Below are 16,641 nucleotides of genomic sequence, written 5' to 3'. Positions count from 1 at the left end.
GTTCTGCTCTTATTGTGGACCATGAGCATGCATACCACCTGAGAACCTCACCAGTTTTCCAGGTAATCAGTATGCATACTGAAGTTTGAAAACCAGTGTTCTAGGAGAGCCTAAAAATAATCTCCGGAAAGGGAGAATATAAGCACTTCAAAAATTAATCACTCATTCAGTATTTTTCAATTTTAAGAAGTTGTTTCAAGTAAAATTTTACTTTTTTTTAGTTTTTATTTTCTTTTATTTTCTTTTAAATTTTTATTGGTGAAAGTATTACACATGTCTCCTTTTTCCCCACTGACTCCTTAAATTTTTACTTTTAAAATGGCATATCAAGGAAATCACATGTTAAGGTTTTCTTCAGCACGTGCCAACATAGAAGAAAAAATAAAATTTGCCTTTTAGTTTCAAATCTGGCATTTCTAGTTAAAAGCAAAGGGTAATTCATTCTTGACATATATCAATGCATAGGGCCTCCCTCTACTGCCTGTGATTTAACGACCATCTATACAAACAGGCGTAAGAGATGTTGGGTGTCTTTTGGTGTCTCATCCTGCATCAATCTCAGTTTTCAAAGATAAGTCATGTTGACCTTTGTCCAAAGGTGAAAAGAAGTGGAGGACATAATCATAGCTGCTTAGAACACTCAGGAAAACCAGCTACCAGACTACCAGCAATTATGGAATTTGTGTTGGGGGATCTACACCACTGGAGAAAATATCAAAATAATATGAACTGACAACTAGTAGTAATACATGGTTTCCAATCTCAGTTGGGCCCTCTGAAAATTTGCTCTATTTGAATTTGACCTTCTCCCTTTCCCTTTCCATCCCCCTCACTGAATAACTGAGAAAACAAAGGCTACCAAATGTTATTTTCAAACCTCTTTTCTCCTCTTGCCAAACTCATCACTACCCAACAGAAAGCCTTCTCCTAGTCAAGCATGGCCCTTTCTTTCCATGCTACCTGCTCTCTCTTGGCAATCTCATCCATTCTTAAGGTTTTAACCCTAACTATTTGCTGATAAATCTCAAACTGACCTTTCTTTCTAGATCTTTGACCTATGGGATCTCTCAACTTCATTGTCCTATAAATACCTCAAATTAACCTTTCTAAAATTCACGTTTCCCAAGTACATGCTTCCTCTTTTCTTCCCTATTTTGTTCTACAAAATGGAAACCTGGGAGTCATTCTCGACTTCACTTTCTTCTTCCTTTTTAAAAAGATAGATTTTATTGATTTTAGAGAGGAAGGGAGAGGGAGAGGGAGTGAGAGATAGAAACATCAATGATGAGAGAGAATCATTTATCGGCTGCCTCCTGCATGCCCCCTACTGGGGATTAAGCCTGCAACCCAGGCATGTGCCCTTGGCCAGAATCAAACCTGGGACCTTTCAGTCCGCAGGCCAGCTCTCTATCCATTGAGCCAAACCAGCTAGGGCTTCACTTTCTTCTTGATTCATATAACCAATCAGTCACTAAATCCTAATCTCCCTACAAAATGACTGTCAAATCCATTCTCTCCTTTTCATCCCCATTGACTCTTCCTTTAGTAAAGCTCTCATCCTCTCTTGACTAAATTGAATATTAAATTGGCCTTCTCTCCACTGCTCCCACAACCATCAGTGGGCTGCCAACTTGTGTCTTGGCTTCCAATCTGATTCCTTTTCTTAACCTGTCCTCTCCAAAGTTTTCCAAGTCCCATTCCCAAAATGTAAACCTATCACATTTCTTCACTGTTTAAAATTTTTCACTGGATCACAATGCTTATAAAATAGAATCTAAATTCCTTGGCTTGACAAGATTACCCTAAGTGACCTAGGCCTCCTCCTTTTACAGTTTGACCCTTCCCCACTTCCTGTCTCTGAATATACATTTCAGAATTAGTGATGTATTTAGAGTTCCTTGAGAATTTTTTTGTTTTTAATGTCAGGACTTTTACTCACATGCATTCCTTGTGTGTCCTCCTCTTATTCCTCTAATGGAGTGAACCTCAAACGTCACCTTTCAGAGGCTTCTATGAATTTTCATCACTTCTTTTCTTGTGCCAGAGAGATCTGGTCACATTTGTCTCTGTTACCTCTCTAAGTCATACCTCTTCCTATGGTTATACTTATCAAACTGACTGGTTATCATTATACAGTGAACTTCTTGATAGAGGGATTATAGTTTATCTGATCTCTGGTCTGACTCAGAGAAGGTGCTCACTAAACATTGCTTCAATTAAGATAGAAATCTGAATATACCTTCTTTTTTATCAACAGAGTAATACCTGTTGACCAAAAAATGAAGCTGTAATAGCATATTTATTAAGGAAAAGAGGATATCATTTGTTTATGGCAAGTTGTTTTCACTGTTTTATCCTTATATTACCTTTTGAATTCTATTGTAAACAGTTTCTCTTTTTGAACATACTGTCAGCAATTTGTTTATTGATCTTTTTTTGTTGTACTCTCTATAACATATAAATTAAAAAATGTGTCAGAACACCATAAAGAATAGAGGAAACTGCCTCAGAGCGTTTGGCAATAACTGTAGAGGGAGCTGCCCAACCAAAGGGCTTCCACTTAGCGTCACGTGCTGTGTATGCAATTGTTATGAAAGGAGAGAATGTGAATCCAAACGTGCTTTTCAAATGAGCAAGTATGCAAGATATACATCTTCTGTTTATATCTGCACACCCTCTACCCAGGAAATTTGCCTATTTATTGCACACAGACTCACCTAGACTAAGGACATCTTCTAAATTAAGATTAGAGCAGCCTGACAATGATAATAATATCTTACCTTTACCTAGTTTTATACATAGTTCCATTTCATCTCATCTTTAGAATAAATTTAAGGGATTAAGTTTAGCATGACTAATTCCACTAACCCTCTGGGTTAATCTTATCCCTGACTCCTGAAATTCAACTTTAGACATTCTTTCCTAATGTTTTATCCTTATCCACTACCCAGCACCCCTGGTTGTAGAAAAGATGCCACAGAACTGTCTGAGCAAATGTGATCTGCCACTCTTGACCACAGCCCTCACAGGCATGAGATCCTTTCCGCTTTCATAAAAAAAAAATAATAATAATAATGTTCCCTTCTGTTCCTTATTTTTCTGCACTGAAGGGGCTGAGAAAAAATGGCAAACTTAAAATCTCCTCAACTAGAGCTTTATGTAGAGTAGCCACTTTAAGTTGGAAGTTCATTTTCTCTGAAAAAGGAGATTTAATACAACATGGTAACAAACACAAATATGGGGGCAGAGTCACTCAGATCCACAGGAGAAAATAAGTCAAGTAAGAAAATGGCTTGATCCCATACTTTCCAAGGAAATGTGGAGAGCAGGTAAGTTGGGAGCAAGAGAAGTGTAAGAGAAGAGGAGGCTATTGTTCAGGGGCTTTCTGGTGTCTACGAGTTCAGAGATGGAACAGATCTTGACATTGTCAAGATGCCAGACTATGGTCAGAGTGGGTAGGTTGCTGAAGAGGAGGCAAAGGACACAGAGTTGAGTTGAATGAACTAAGAGGGTAGGTATCAGTGGGTCACACACATGAATGTTACAATCATCCAAATGTATGGCAAGAGTTGACACTAAAAGGAAGATTAAACTCAGCAATAAGAATGCATTTTCAATGACAGGAGAGTCTCCTGGAAGCTGCTGAATGACTGCAGCAAAGTTGGGAAGAATGTAACTGGGCTGGATGATAAAACCTCACAGGAGAGAAGAATGCGTGAGGGTGGATCTTGTGATTTAAAAACAAACAAATAAACTTTGATTTAAGAAAGTATCTAACAGGAAGCTGTATTAGTCCTGCCTTTGACACTAACATACTAACACATTTTATGGTCTTGGGCAAGTCATTTTCATTTCCCTGGACCTTTGTTTTCTCATTTGTAACATGAGAAAGCTTTCTAAAAGCTATGACAATTGCTGTACTTTTATTTTAACCATGAATTTCATTTTTATCTTATGTTACTAGGTTTTAGGGAAAAAACCTATACCTGATTAACAAATTTCATGCATTTGCTCAATATTCATCAGTTAAGAAGGGCTAATACCTTAAGAACCCATCTAGCCCTGACTGGTTTGGCTCAGTGGATAGAGCGTCGGCCTGAGAACTTGAAGGGTCCCAGGTTCGATTCCGGTCGGGGGCATGTGCCTTGGTTGTGGGCACATCCCCAGTGCGGAGGGAGTGGGGTGCAGGAGGCAGCTGATCGATGTTTCTAACTCTCTATCCCTCTCTCTTCCTCTCTGTAGAAAATCAATGAAATATATATTTTTTTAAAATCCATCTATTAGGTGACAGTTTAACAACAACAGATGACAGGTAGTAATACATACCATTTCCTTGTTCTCTGAAATACTGCTGTTAGGTAATCATATGACAACAATTACCATTCACATTTTACAAATAAAATTCAGGTAATCATACAATATTTCCCATAGTCTTTTTGTGAATTTCTCTTTAAAAAGTGACTAGATGTGGTTTTTTGTAACCCAGGAGCCTATAACTACCTGTATAGTTCTATGTCTCTTCCAGCAGATTATGGGACACTTGAGGATAATAATAATAAAAGTACTACTAATAATAGTAGTTGTTATTCATTTATGTGTTCCTAGCACCAAGATCAGTGTCTGAAACACAATAGACACATGTGTTTATCAATGAATAAATGGTCATGTGTTTGCTAGAAAGCAAAATAAATTACTTGGTGATAAAGAACTGCTCCCCCAAATCTTATGTTTCAATTGACAGTTAAGGCTGTTATCTGAATCCTTTAGAGCAGAGGTGGGGAACCCTTTTTCTGCCAAGGGCGATTTGGATATTTATAACATCATTCTCAGGCCATACAAAATTATCAACTTAAAAATTAGCCTGCTGTATTTGGTCAAACATTTAATTAATTAATCCCTAATGCCTCAGCAGGGCCAGACCAAATTATTTCATGGGCCTTATACAGCCCTCAGGCTGGACATTCCCCACCCCTGCTTTAGATAATTGTGCTGAATCTACAATTTGTTGGCCATAAAGTGACTAAAATAGATAAGACTGATAAATGAGGATCTCTGATAACCAAGTTTCTGCTTGAGCCACTAATTTCTCTTTGCTATATTTGGTGCCACAAATGCCTTAAGTTTATGAAAACAAAAGTTCCCAGGAGACTGAAGAAAATTAAAATGATAATTTTTTATGTAAATTAAGATTTAAAATGCTGTGGACATTCATCAAGAACAATTTGGTGTAAAAAATAAGTGGAACCTGCACACATAAATACTTCTATATAAATACTTCCACATAAATTCAAAATCTAACAGTAGCTCTTTGATGGATAAGACAGCACGTCATTTTGACAAGGTTTCATGTCTCAGCTTGACTCTGGTTTTCAACCATAGCTTCCCTGGAAACTGACAACATCTCCTACTGAGATATTGCTTCCAATCTAATATCAGAACAGTATGCACTATGAGTTGTTTCTTCAATGGTTCTAAGGTACTCGCTAAACTATCCTGTCCTTGACTATGGTTTCCCAGCCCTCTGAGGTCTTACTAAAGGGCATGCTGGAAATATGGCTTCTGAAAAATCTCTTTAAGATGACACCAACACAGCCACTGTCCAGAAAGTTATTAAAAAGCCATAAAACAGTCATTGTATATTAGCTCCAGAGATCACTAAGAGAAAAATTTTAGTTCCTAAAGAGGAATAGCAACTGAAGAATGGCAACTGGCAAGCCACATAATAGGAACATAAAGTAGAAGCTGCCACCACCATCTACCCAGTGGTCGGCAAACCGCGGCTCGTGAGCCACATGCGGCTCTTTGGCCCCTTGAGTATGGCTCTTCTACAAAATACCACTGCCTGGGCGAGTCTATTTTGAAGAAGTGGCATTAGAAGAAGTTTAAGTTTAAAAAATTTGGCTCGCAAAAGAAATTTTTATCATTGTACTGTTGATATTTGCCTCTGTTGACTAATGAGTTTGCCGACCACTGATCTACCTTATGCAGGCCAGCTATTTATTTCAGAGAAGAAGGGAGAGGGAGAGAGAGATAGAAACATCAATGATAGAAATATCAATGATGAAAGAGAATAATTGATCAGCTGCCTCCTGCACACCCCACACTGGGGATAGAGCCTGTAACCCAGGCATGTGCCCTGACCTGGAATTGAACTGTGACCTCTTGGTTCACAGATTGACATTCAACTACTGAGCCACCCTGGCTGGGCCAGACCAGGTCTTTATAATATTTGTTCCAAGGCAAATGAAGTCATGGAGTGATTGATAGTTGGGCAGAAAAATTAAGAAAAGTTTATGCTTTCTCAAAATAATAAAGGTGTCTTCTTTCTCATCTTTGCATTTCCCCTTAATCCTTTGTACATAGTAGCTCTTCACTAAATACTGATTATATCATTTAGAAAATGAATTTAATCAGCCCAGCCAATGTAGGACAAAAATAAATATAAAAATCTCAAAAGTATGTCAATATGGGGCCATTGGTGATACAAATAAGTTGCTTTATATTTTTCAACTGGCTCCAAGATTACCACTGTATCCCAGCACATGTAACAATTGATATTCATACTGATTATTTGGTATATTCAAGAAAATTAGCTATTAAATTAAGCAACTTCTTTAAAAGAAGTTAGAAATTATATAATATAGTTTGCAAAAACCACCTTGTAAAATGTTTAAAATGTAAAAGGTCAGAGTTTAAAGAAGCCAACTCACAAGTTCCTTGGTAAGTCAGCTGAAGAATCAACGTTCTGGGTAAATAAGGCTTACTTGGATGTGAACACTTTTTTTTTTTTTAATCACAAATAGAAATGTGCACTTAGCTAAAGTTCACATCATATTTAACATATCAAATTTAAGTCCATGTTGTTTAAACCTAACAGATCATGGTTTGGAAACCTACTTATCACAAATCTATTAATTGCACTAAAATCCTCCTGGTCCTCCAAAATTTCAAATCTGAAGGTAGCTTCAACCCCTTTTTGTCCCTAACTCTTTGCACAACAAATTCTCACATAAAGTATTCCTTTGTAACACCTTTTATCCTTCTCAATCACTTTAATAACTCAGTACCCAGAATTTTACAATAATTACATTTTTAAAGTTACTTTTCCAGTCCCTATCTAATGTATCTCCTTATGCATTTCAGTAAGAATTCACTTCCTCCAAAGTGCATTCAATTTTTATTTGTGGATAAAATTCTATTGCTTCAGAGCCTCCACCATTTGGCAGATCATATTTCAATATTCCCCTCAGGAACCAATCCCCCAAAATTTCTGGAGACCTTATTGCAGGAAAGTTTTATGTCAGGTAAACTGACAGTTTTCATGACCAGAAGACAAACAAGTGTGGCACCATGACATTATAGAAGATTTTAAAAGTATGCAAAAAATATAACAACTGAATTTTAGCTGGTTAAAAAGCAAAACCAGAAAATATCTCTGAGCTCTATGTTAACATAAAATGAACTAATACAGGAATATAAAAAAATTGGAACATTCAAAGAATAGGGTGTTCCACCTATGATTTTAAAGTCTATCAAAATTAACCATAGAAATGAAGTACACTAGTCTAGTCACTTAGTTAATTTGATATTAACTGTTCTAGGCTAACTTCTAATAGGAGAAATTGTGATGGCAAAATGACTAGAGAATAGCTAATTTGGAAAGGAGAGGTGAAGGTCACCGGAGGTTCCAGAATTTCTAAGACCCAAATTGCTAATAGCCAGACAAACTGACCGCCTTCCTAAATAGTGCGCAGATGGTAGAAGCAACACTGATATGTGGTCTTAGCTGTTTTATGACAGGGAACTATCACCAGTAGGTGACCCCATCAGTCTGAAGGCAGGAAAATTACTAAATGATGCAAAAAACTGCCTACAGGCCAGTAGAAGCGGGAGGGCAGAACCTCAGGAAAAAAAATTTACAGTTGGAACTTACATAAAGGAGGCTGTGATACTTCTTCTTTGCTGATAGAAGAAAATAAAAGCAATTTAGTTAACACAGATATTAAGTCTAATAAGAGAAGAAATGAATTCTCTTTGAGAAAATAAGATATCATATATAAAAGGCAAGGCAAATGGCATAATCTCTTGGTAATAAAATAGACACCAAAGTGAGCTCTGTGTTCTATGAACACAATCTAGTCTGGAATCAACTGTAATAGTATGGAGACATTATCTCTCCCACACAACACCAGTCAGAAGGCAGAAAAGAAACAAGGTCCAACTAACACAAGGGTGACATTTTAATGTGAGCCCTTCCTCAATAGAATTGGCAAACACAAGTCCAATTAATTTTTCAAAAACATAATTCTAGATGTCAGAAAGCAACCCACTATTAGCAATTATTTTTAGTAAAGTGATGTAACTGGAAAACAGATTGAAGAAAGGGGGGGTCTTTTCTCAACTTCTCACCACCCCAAAAAAATAAAGTTATAATAAAATATGGAAAATAAAACTACTGTATCAAGATGAGGACGTATTACTTTTTCTTGAAGGAGGAATTTACACTTCTAATATCTATAATCAATTACCTAATTCAATGGAGGAAAAATTATTAAATATTTAATTAAACCACATTCACTCTAGATTTTGTCATCCCCTTAGAGATCTTTCTAATGCTGATAATTAACAATTTTTAATGTGTGCTTTCAAGATGTTTCATCTTAGCACTAGAGGAAACTATATTAAACATTAGGATGTAAGAAATGAACATTGAACATTAAAATGTAAGGGACTGACATTTTAACTTAAATTTGGATCTCAACAAAAATGATAAGATTTTTGTTAATAAAGAGGTATGCAATTCACTATTAAAAATTAAGATTCAGAAACATGAGTCAGTTGTTATAAGTCACAATATTGCAGCAGAAAGTTGTTTTTCAAAAGCAAAATCTAAAATTATAATGTATAATTAATTCTACATTATTTCTTAATGTTTGTTGTAAAAACTCTCCTCCCTGAATAAAGTAAAGCATTTGTTTCCATTAACAAAAACCATATAATCACTTCAGTAAGAATGATTTTTAATTTCTATCACCAAACTTTACACTGGTAACTGCATATTGTGTGACTGTTAAAAGAATATGAAGTCATGCCAATGGCCTTTCTCTAAATAATTTTATATTAAGGAATATAAATGCAGCAATACTCTCAAGACTTTTTTCATATGCCAGCATACACATGTGAATTATCCTAGACATTAATATATAACCAGGGTCTCATTTTCTTCATAAACCTAGCAAGGGAGTTAAGAGCAGATGACTCAAAAGTCTCATTTTATCCAAAAATTTATATAGGCTAAGATGAAGAGAGTAAAGAAAATCTTTATATAAAGTAGTTCTTTGAGAATTTATATCTGTAGGACTGTATAAATACCAAAGTTTTAACCTCAGGTAATCCTATTTTATTTTTAAAAAGTCATTTTAAATCTGATATCTACTATCCTTTTAGTTGTAATTTATAACTGGTCTAACTTTAAATTCCAATGAGCAGCCATTGTTTAAAAGAAAAAGACTAGAAACCAAAACTCCAATTCAAGAGGTCATCAGTCGCTATTTCTCATAAAACATATAGGCAATTTTAAATAAGTAATGGGGAGAAAATAAAGAAGTGATTTAAATTATTCACTTTTCCTTTGTATCTAAGGCACCCCAGAATTTAAAATATAAGTATCTGATATACTGGGAGAGATGACCGCATAAATCCAGCATTCACAAGGGAAGTCTTGTGTGGGTACAAAAGGGCACATTAGGACAAAGAAGCACTTTCAGCTGTTCAAGACAAGATAAAGATTTCAGTACCAATTTAAGGGCCAGTGAATTTTTTGTCTAATTTCTCATATTGGATTATTCTGGGAAACCAGAGCCAGTCACTTAAGAGTGGGATGACACCTTGGGCAAATAAGTCTACCAAACACAAACTTAGAAAATGAGAGCTAACAAGCATGTAAGTCCAAAATCTGTTGGACACTGTCCATGGAGAGTTTGGCATCTTTTATGCTCCTTCTATCCCTAGAAACACATGGGACACAGTTTTCCTACACTACATTTATACCAGAATAGGCATTAAAGGCAATGCCTGGGTGGGCCTGTGCTGAGAAGGGCAGAGTCTGTTCCCCACAGAGCTGGAAAAAAAACAAGCAAACAGGAAAGATACTATGGTCCCAAGCACACATCATGCAACGCCCTGGCTTTCTCAGCACCTTTCTTTCCCCGAATGCAATGCCTACCTTCCGTGTGGACTGCAGAGACATAGGTCCAATTGTAACGCTTGACTATGTCAAGCATCGCCCTTGCCTGCAAAGTGTCGGAAGGGACAACCCTCAGGAAGTATTTGTACAAAGTTTTGTCACTCAGGTCGATACTCGTGGCGGAATAAGCGATCTGGGGGATGTCGAAGAGCTGGAGCAGGTTCTGCACTTGAATGGCTACAGAGCTGGAGCCCGGGCCGATTACACCCGCAATGGGCTTCTTAGTCCTGCCTGGGGGGAGGGGCTGCCCATCCGGCAGGCACCGGTTGAGTCCATCCTTCTCATCTCGAATGGAAATCAGGGAGTCCCTGATGAACTCAATGCTCTGCTCCAGAGCCACGGAGGAGTGCCAGCAGGAGTCCCGGATCTCGCTGCCCAGCGTGATGTTGGGCAGGAGGACTGGGTCTGCGTTGATCTTATCCAAGGTGTGGAACATAGCCTCCACCCTCTGGATGCCGTACTGCTCCCGGATCTCCCCGCACTTCCTCTCCGGCACCTTTTCGGCTGGAGGCTGGTGGTGGACTGAGAAAAGGGCCCCGATGATGACATCTCCGTCCATTCTGGCCACCGAGCGCTGAGATGAGGCTCCCGCCAGCAACACTTTCCTGCCAGGCAGAAGGGACATCTCCCAAAAGATCGCGGGGAAGAAAACCAACAGGAGCCGGACCATGGTGATGAGGACGCCGTCCACAGCCGGCCAGCCACGTTCCCACGCTGGTCCCGCAGCCAGATCTGGGCGCGCACCGCGGGGACGCCCCACGCCTGCCTCTCCCGGCTGGGTCCTGCTCGCCAACACCGCTCTTCCAGCGTTTTCGCCGCCTGCACCACAGCCTCCTTCCCCTCCGCCTCCCGCTCCTTGTCCTCCAGGACCACCTCCGCTCCCAGGAGGCGTTTCTAGGCGGATTCGAGTGCCCTTTCTTCACCGGTGCACCAAGGTAAACGGATCAAGGGGACAGTGGGCGTCGTGGTGGCAGCCAGCGGTGAACTGAGAGCTGTCTGTCTACAAGAAAGAAAGAAAATCAAAGCTCAGTTATCACATGTGTCAAACTCAGGGGTCAGTGATGCTAATAGTTGCCCAGCCCAATTCATCTCAGCACATCCCGATATCGGCTGGAGGGGCCGCTTGGGAGACAGCTCTGGTCCAAGCAGAAGGTGATGTGTCCTGTCCCCGGTGCCCTCATCATCCGGAGAGACGCAGAGAGCTCGCCGACCCGTCCCCTCCTCCAGCCACAAGTCTCTCCCCGTCCTCAAACACCCAGTATGCTTACTGATTTGAGGGGGAGAGAGAAATGGGGGGAGAAGCAAGATCTTTCACCTTCAGCGAACTTTCAGGATTTGAAAAGATCAACTTTTCCGCAGAGGAAATTTGGAAACTCTTTCATTAAGAAGGTGGAAGCGCTAACAAGGAAGGCACCTTTCACTTTAGCTTGAGGGATCGAAGAGACATTAGCGTACAACCCAAGTAGTAAATATAAATGTGCCAGCTTGAGGAAATTCATATTAGTTACTAAGGCAATGCCTGGTACAGTCTGCACATCGGAGTTTGCTATGTCCCCTCCCCCTGCCCAAGAAGTCAGGCTTACAGTAGATGTTCAGGGAGAAAGGTGCACATGAGGTAACTTGTTTCCTGCGATGGGGGATGGAAGGGACCCTGCACTCGCCTAAATGGGGACCTTTGGCTGTGCATAGTTTGCTAGAAAGGGAACAGAGCGTCAAGGTTGCTGTCGCGGTTGCAGCCCAGCCCTGCCACCTTCAGAACCCTGGACAGCGCTCGGTCCAGGTACCCAGGCATTCCCCTGGCAGAGCCTGGAGTGATCAGCTAGTTGCAATTCTTTGACAGCCCACCACCCCCGGCTCCCGACTTCGCTCTTCCAACCACCACCCGCATTGCATTCTTCACACACACACACACACACACACACACACACACACACACCTCCCCTCGCCTCCTCACAGCCCTTCAGTCCTCATTCTCTTCCTTCTGCCGTCAGTGCTCTTGCAAGCATATTCAAACCTGGCCGCTTGGGGGGCGAGGGGTGGCGGGGCGGGGGGTGGTGGTGGTGAACAGAGGCGCCAAATTCCAGCCGCTCCTGGGGCTGAAGTTGGCTCCCTCTCTCGTCCCTGCTCGGCTTCCTTTTTCAAGGTGAGAGTCGGAGAAGAAAGGAGCTAAAGGAGCATGTGGGGTGAGGCAGGCAAAAGGAGGAATACAACCCAGGCATCCATGGGTTCCAGTACTTCCCGGGATGTAGAACGAAAATAAATAAATAAGCGAGGGTGCCCCTGGGACCAGGAGGAAAATCCCATAGAATGGGACTGTCTGCCACTGGGGGTGGGTTTCTCACCGCCGGGAGGTTTCTGCTCACCTGAATAGGCTTGGAGAATTTTGGGCTTAAGACGTACCTGAGTCCGGGTAGACGTCGCTAATGTCCCCAGGTCAGAGGACCGCCGCCACGCGCGGTTAGCAGACGCCTCAGCTCTAATCCAGACGGTGCAAGGATGCGATCTGGGCTGTACACTAGTGCCCTCTTTCTTCAGCACTATTTTACCGCAAGGAAAAAAAGAGGGAGGGGGAAGGAAAAAAAATTAAAAAACAGGTCACCCAAGGCTTGTCTATAATCTCATGCATAAAAACCAGTCATTTAATGGAGTGGCGGGGGTGGGGGGTGCTAGGAAGAAGGGGGGAATATTAATTCCTTTACTACAATAGGGTTCTTAAACAGCTGCTAGATATATGAAAAGCCAGATCTGGGGAACCACTAAGACTGATTTAGGTGAATATTCCTTCTATGTATTTCAATGACCCAAATGCATTTTCTTTCCCTGTAAGTAAAGACCCTTCTGAAGGAAGCAGAGTAAATACCCGTGGAGACATCTAGAGAAAGGCTCTATTAGAAGGTTTCAAGGGGGAGGGGGAGAGGCTTCATGGAGTGGGAGTAAGGGGAGAAGGGGGATGCACACCATGATCAAGGTAAGCCGAAGGAAGACAGGCAACCCGTGGCTACATTTTCCAGGTCAAGATGTAACTAAATTGAGAATGAAAGTCAGGTCACATGGAAACAGTGGAGTGAAAAACACTTATCCAAAATCCTCCCAGGCTGCCATCACCCTCCCGACAGGTCTACAGTGTTGCTTCTTACTGTGTGAAAAGTGGAAGTTAAATCACATTCCTCTGGGAACATGTTGGCTGAGCAAAATGTGGCCCAGCTTCTTCGGGGAGGGGGGCAGGGGGAAACAAGTGACAGTGTGCCTTTCCACTCTTGCTCAAAGCTTTCTATTTTTGTCATCTGTAGAGAAGAGAGATCAGCTTATATGTGTCCCTTTATAGTTACCTTGTCCATGTCATCGTTATTCTATGGAATGATGCCATGTTGGCCTGGCGGGGACAACCACATGAGATAGCTTCAAATACCCTTTAGTAAGTTCCATGAAACTTAGCAAAGGAAACAATGTCTCCAGTCAAGAACAGAAGCTAATTCTCATTCTGGTTCTGGTCTTTTTCCCCCTCATATGTCAGATTTCCTGGATTTTATTCTTAGGCAATGTAAAAAGGATAAGATTTTTTTTCTTTTTCCATTAATAATGCACTGAATCAAGTACACACCCTTTAGTCCTAAAACATCTCAATTCTGGAAGTAACCATAGGTGTACTTGAGGAAAAGAGAAGGTATGCCATTTGACTTCCATTTTGATAATACTATTAATAATGCATTGAACCAGGTACACACACGTTAGTCCTAAAGCATCTCAGTTCTGGAAGTAACCATAGGTTTACTTGAGGAAAATAGAAGGTAAGCTTCTGTCTTCACACATAGGGTAAAATGGTTCTCTGCCAGTACCCTAAGAAAGAGGTATGCTCTAAGAGCAACTTGCAAGTGTTCACAGTGCCCCATCTCATTCCTTTATTAGGCATTTAACTTCCATTTTTGACAATACTATTCTAGTAAGATAAGCCCTAAACATGTTTTGGCATATTTCATAGACATAGTTAATGTACAAAAACTTCTGTGCATACATACACCATTAAATATGATTTTCAGGATTAAAGAATGTAATGTCTCTGCTATCTACATTTAGATTTAATATGTACTCCTTAAAACTGAATATTTTTAATACTGTATATCATATTGGCATAATTTAGAAAAGATTCTGCTACTGAAGGAATAATTAAATGTTCAGATTTATTTGTTCTCAAAACAGTCCAAGTAAAAACTGCACATTCAAGCTGGCTGAAACAATTTTAAAGAGGATGAACTTGGGTGTCATGATAGAAGATATATGCATAAATTATATATTACAGGTATTATGAAAAAATAATTTCAAATGCATCAATTTGAAATTATCAATTAAATTTATTGATAACTATTTCAGACAAAACTTTAAAAGTCAACAAAGATAAAAGTAAGGCAAGAAGAAGGCATTGAGAAAGGAGAAGATGAAATCATTTAAATATGCGCTATCTTTCTGGAAATTAAGATGCTACCAAGACAGGCAGTATGCAATACATATGCGGACATCTAAGGGAAACGTCTATTACTGGGATTGAAGGGAATTGCTAAAAGGAAGGATTACATACATATTAACAAATACAGGTCAATACACTATTCTATAAGAGTTCAAAGAATATTAAAAGTGCATAAGCTCAGAGGTACTGCCAGTATAAATCTGCTCTGGGAGGGTAGTGTGTTACATTCAATATGTGATTTGTAGCAGGGTAAAAAGTGTTAGGAGTATTTTGGTTTGGGAAATCCATTTAAAACAAAATATAGTGGAGATCAAGCAAAAGAATACCAACATGTTATCTCAAGGTAACAATTTCAGTGTGCTGCTGTAGCCATGGCCATTTTTGTTCAGTGGACAGAGTGTGGCCTAAGGATCCCAGGTTCGATTACAGTCAAGGGCACATACCTAGGTGGCAGGCTTGATCCCTGGCCCTGGTCAGGCACCTGCAGGAGGCAACTGGTCGATGTGTCTCTCTCACATCAGTGTTTCTCTCTCTCTGTCTCTCCCCCTTCTTTCCACTCTTTCTAAAAAAAAATCAATGGAAAAATATCCTCAGGTGAGAATTAACAAAAAAATATAAAATATATGTGCTGCTGTAACAATGAAAGCAACAAAATGTCCATCATCCTTATATAGTGATAAAACAAATATTACCTGTAAATAAAATTGTGATCACTCTCTTTAGAAATGTTTGCACAATTCTCATTGCTCTTCATCATAAAGGACATCATACAGAAACTAATTTAGATTATAAATGAGCAAAAGGATGTAAAATTTTCCACATAAAATCAGTTGAAGATTTATAGTCTTCTAATGAGAAAGGTAAGACATGATTGAGAATAAGGTTTTTAAAAAGGAAGAAAGAAATGGATGGTCCAGCTGGTATGTCTCAGTGGTTGAGCATCAACCTATGAACCAAGAAGTCACAGTTATTATTCCCAGTCACGGCATATGCCTGGGTTGCAAGCTTGATACCCAGTGTAGGGCGTGCAGAAGGCAGCCGATCAATGATTTTCTCTCATCATTGATGTTTCTCTCTCCCTTCCTCTCTGAAATAAATAAAAAATATTTTTAAAAAAATAAATGGATAAGCTAAACACATATTCAAAATTTTAGTGTACTCTATGAGGTATTATGAAAAGAAAAGTTTACACAGCAATTGAAATATAGAAGTGAAGTATACACAAGAGGTAAAAACTCATTAATGAAGAAGTATTACTGACTGAAAATAGAAATGGGATCAAAGAAGGTCTTTGAAGAAAATTGATATGTAATGTATCACTAATGAATGTTCAAGTTAGATCAATGTCATGGGAAATGAATCATGCTTTTGCATAAAATACTGTGCTCTGTGGACAATTTATTTAACCTAGTATGATATTTGTTACATTCTTATTTTTAATTCATGGGTTCAATAATATAATTTAAGCCCCAGTAAGAAATTTTAGTTTATTTATCCAATTTGCTATCACATTGCTTAAATCAAGAGGGAAATTGCCATATCCTTCATTGGACTTTATGCTCTGAACCAAAGGCAACAAAAATTGTTAAAATAAAAACTCTTTTATTTTTTTAAATCTTTATTGTTGAAAATATTTCATATGTACCTTTGTCCCCCATTGACCTCTTCTAGCCCACCCTGCCCCCACCCCAGGCTTCCACCACCCTGATGTCTGTGTCCAGGGGTTATGCATATATGCATACAAGTCCTTTGGTTGATCTCTTCCCACTCATCCACCCTCCCCCGCCTTCCCTGTGAGATTCCACAGTCTGTTTTATGCTTCTATGTCTCTGGATCTATTTTGTTCATCAGTTTATTTTGTTCATTAGATTCCACATATGAGTGACATCATGAGATACCTGTCTTTCTCTGACTGGCTTATTTCACTAAGCAT

General features: G+C 39.5%; 1 protein-coding gene across 3 annotated transcripts in view; it reads right to left on the bottom strand.

Annotated features, from left to right (window-relative positions):
- Positions 1-12,746, bottom strand: part of GRM1 (glutamate metabotropic receptor 1) — a 329,346-nt gene extending 316,600 nt beyond the window's left edge. For 2 of the 3 annotated variants that reach the window (XM_080666096.1, XM_080666098.1), the window contains exons 1-2: positions 12,647-12,746; positions 10,226-11,246 (exon numbers count right to left, since the gene is read on the bottom strand). In XM_080666096.1, the coding sequence (XP_080522222.1) occupies positions 10,226-10,916 (691 nt within the window). In that variant the 5' untranslated portion in view covers positions 10,917-11,246; positions 12,647-12,746. Of the gene's footprint in view, positions 1-10,225; positions 11,247-12,609 lie in introns of all 3 variants that reach the window. The other variant, XM_080666097.1, reaches the window with a different exon arrangement.
- Between the last annotated feature and the right edge of the window lie 3,895 nt (positions 12,747-16,641).

The sequence above is a fragment of the Plecotus auritus genome (assembly GCF_963455305.1).
Source record: "Plecotus auritus genome assembly, chromosome: 4".
NCBI classification, from domain to species: Eukaryota; Metazoa; Chordata; class Mammalia; order Chiroptera; family Vespertilionidae; genus Plecotus; species Plecotus auritus.
The sequence above is the reverse complement of the archived record's forward strand: the minus strand, read 5'-3'. Positions and strand labels throughout refer to the sequence as shown.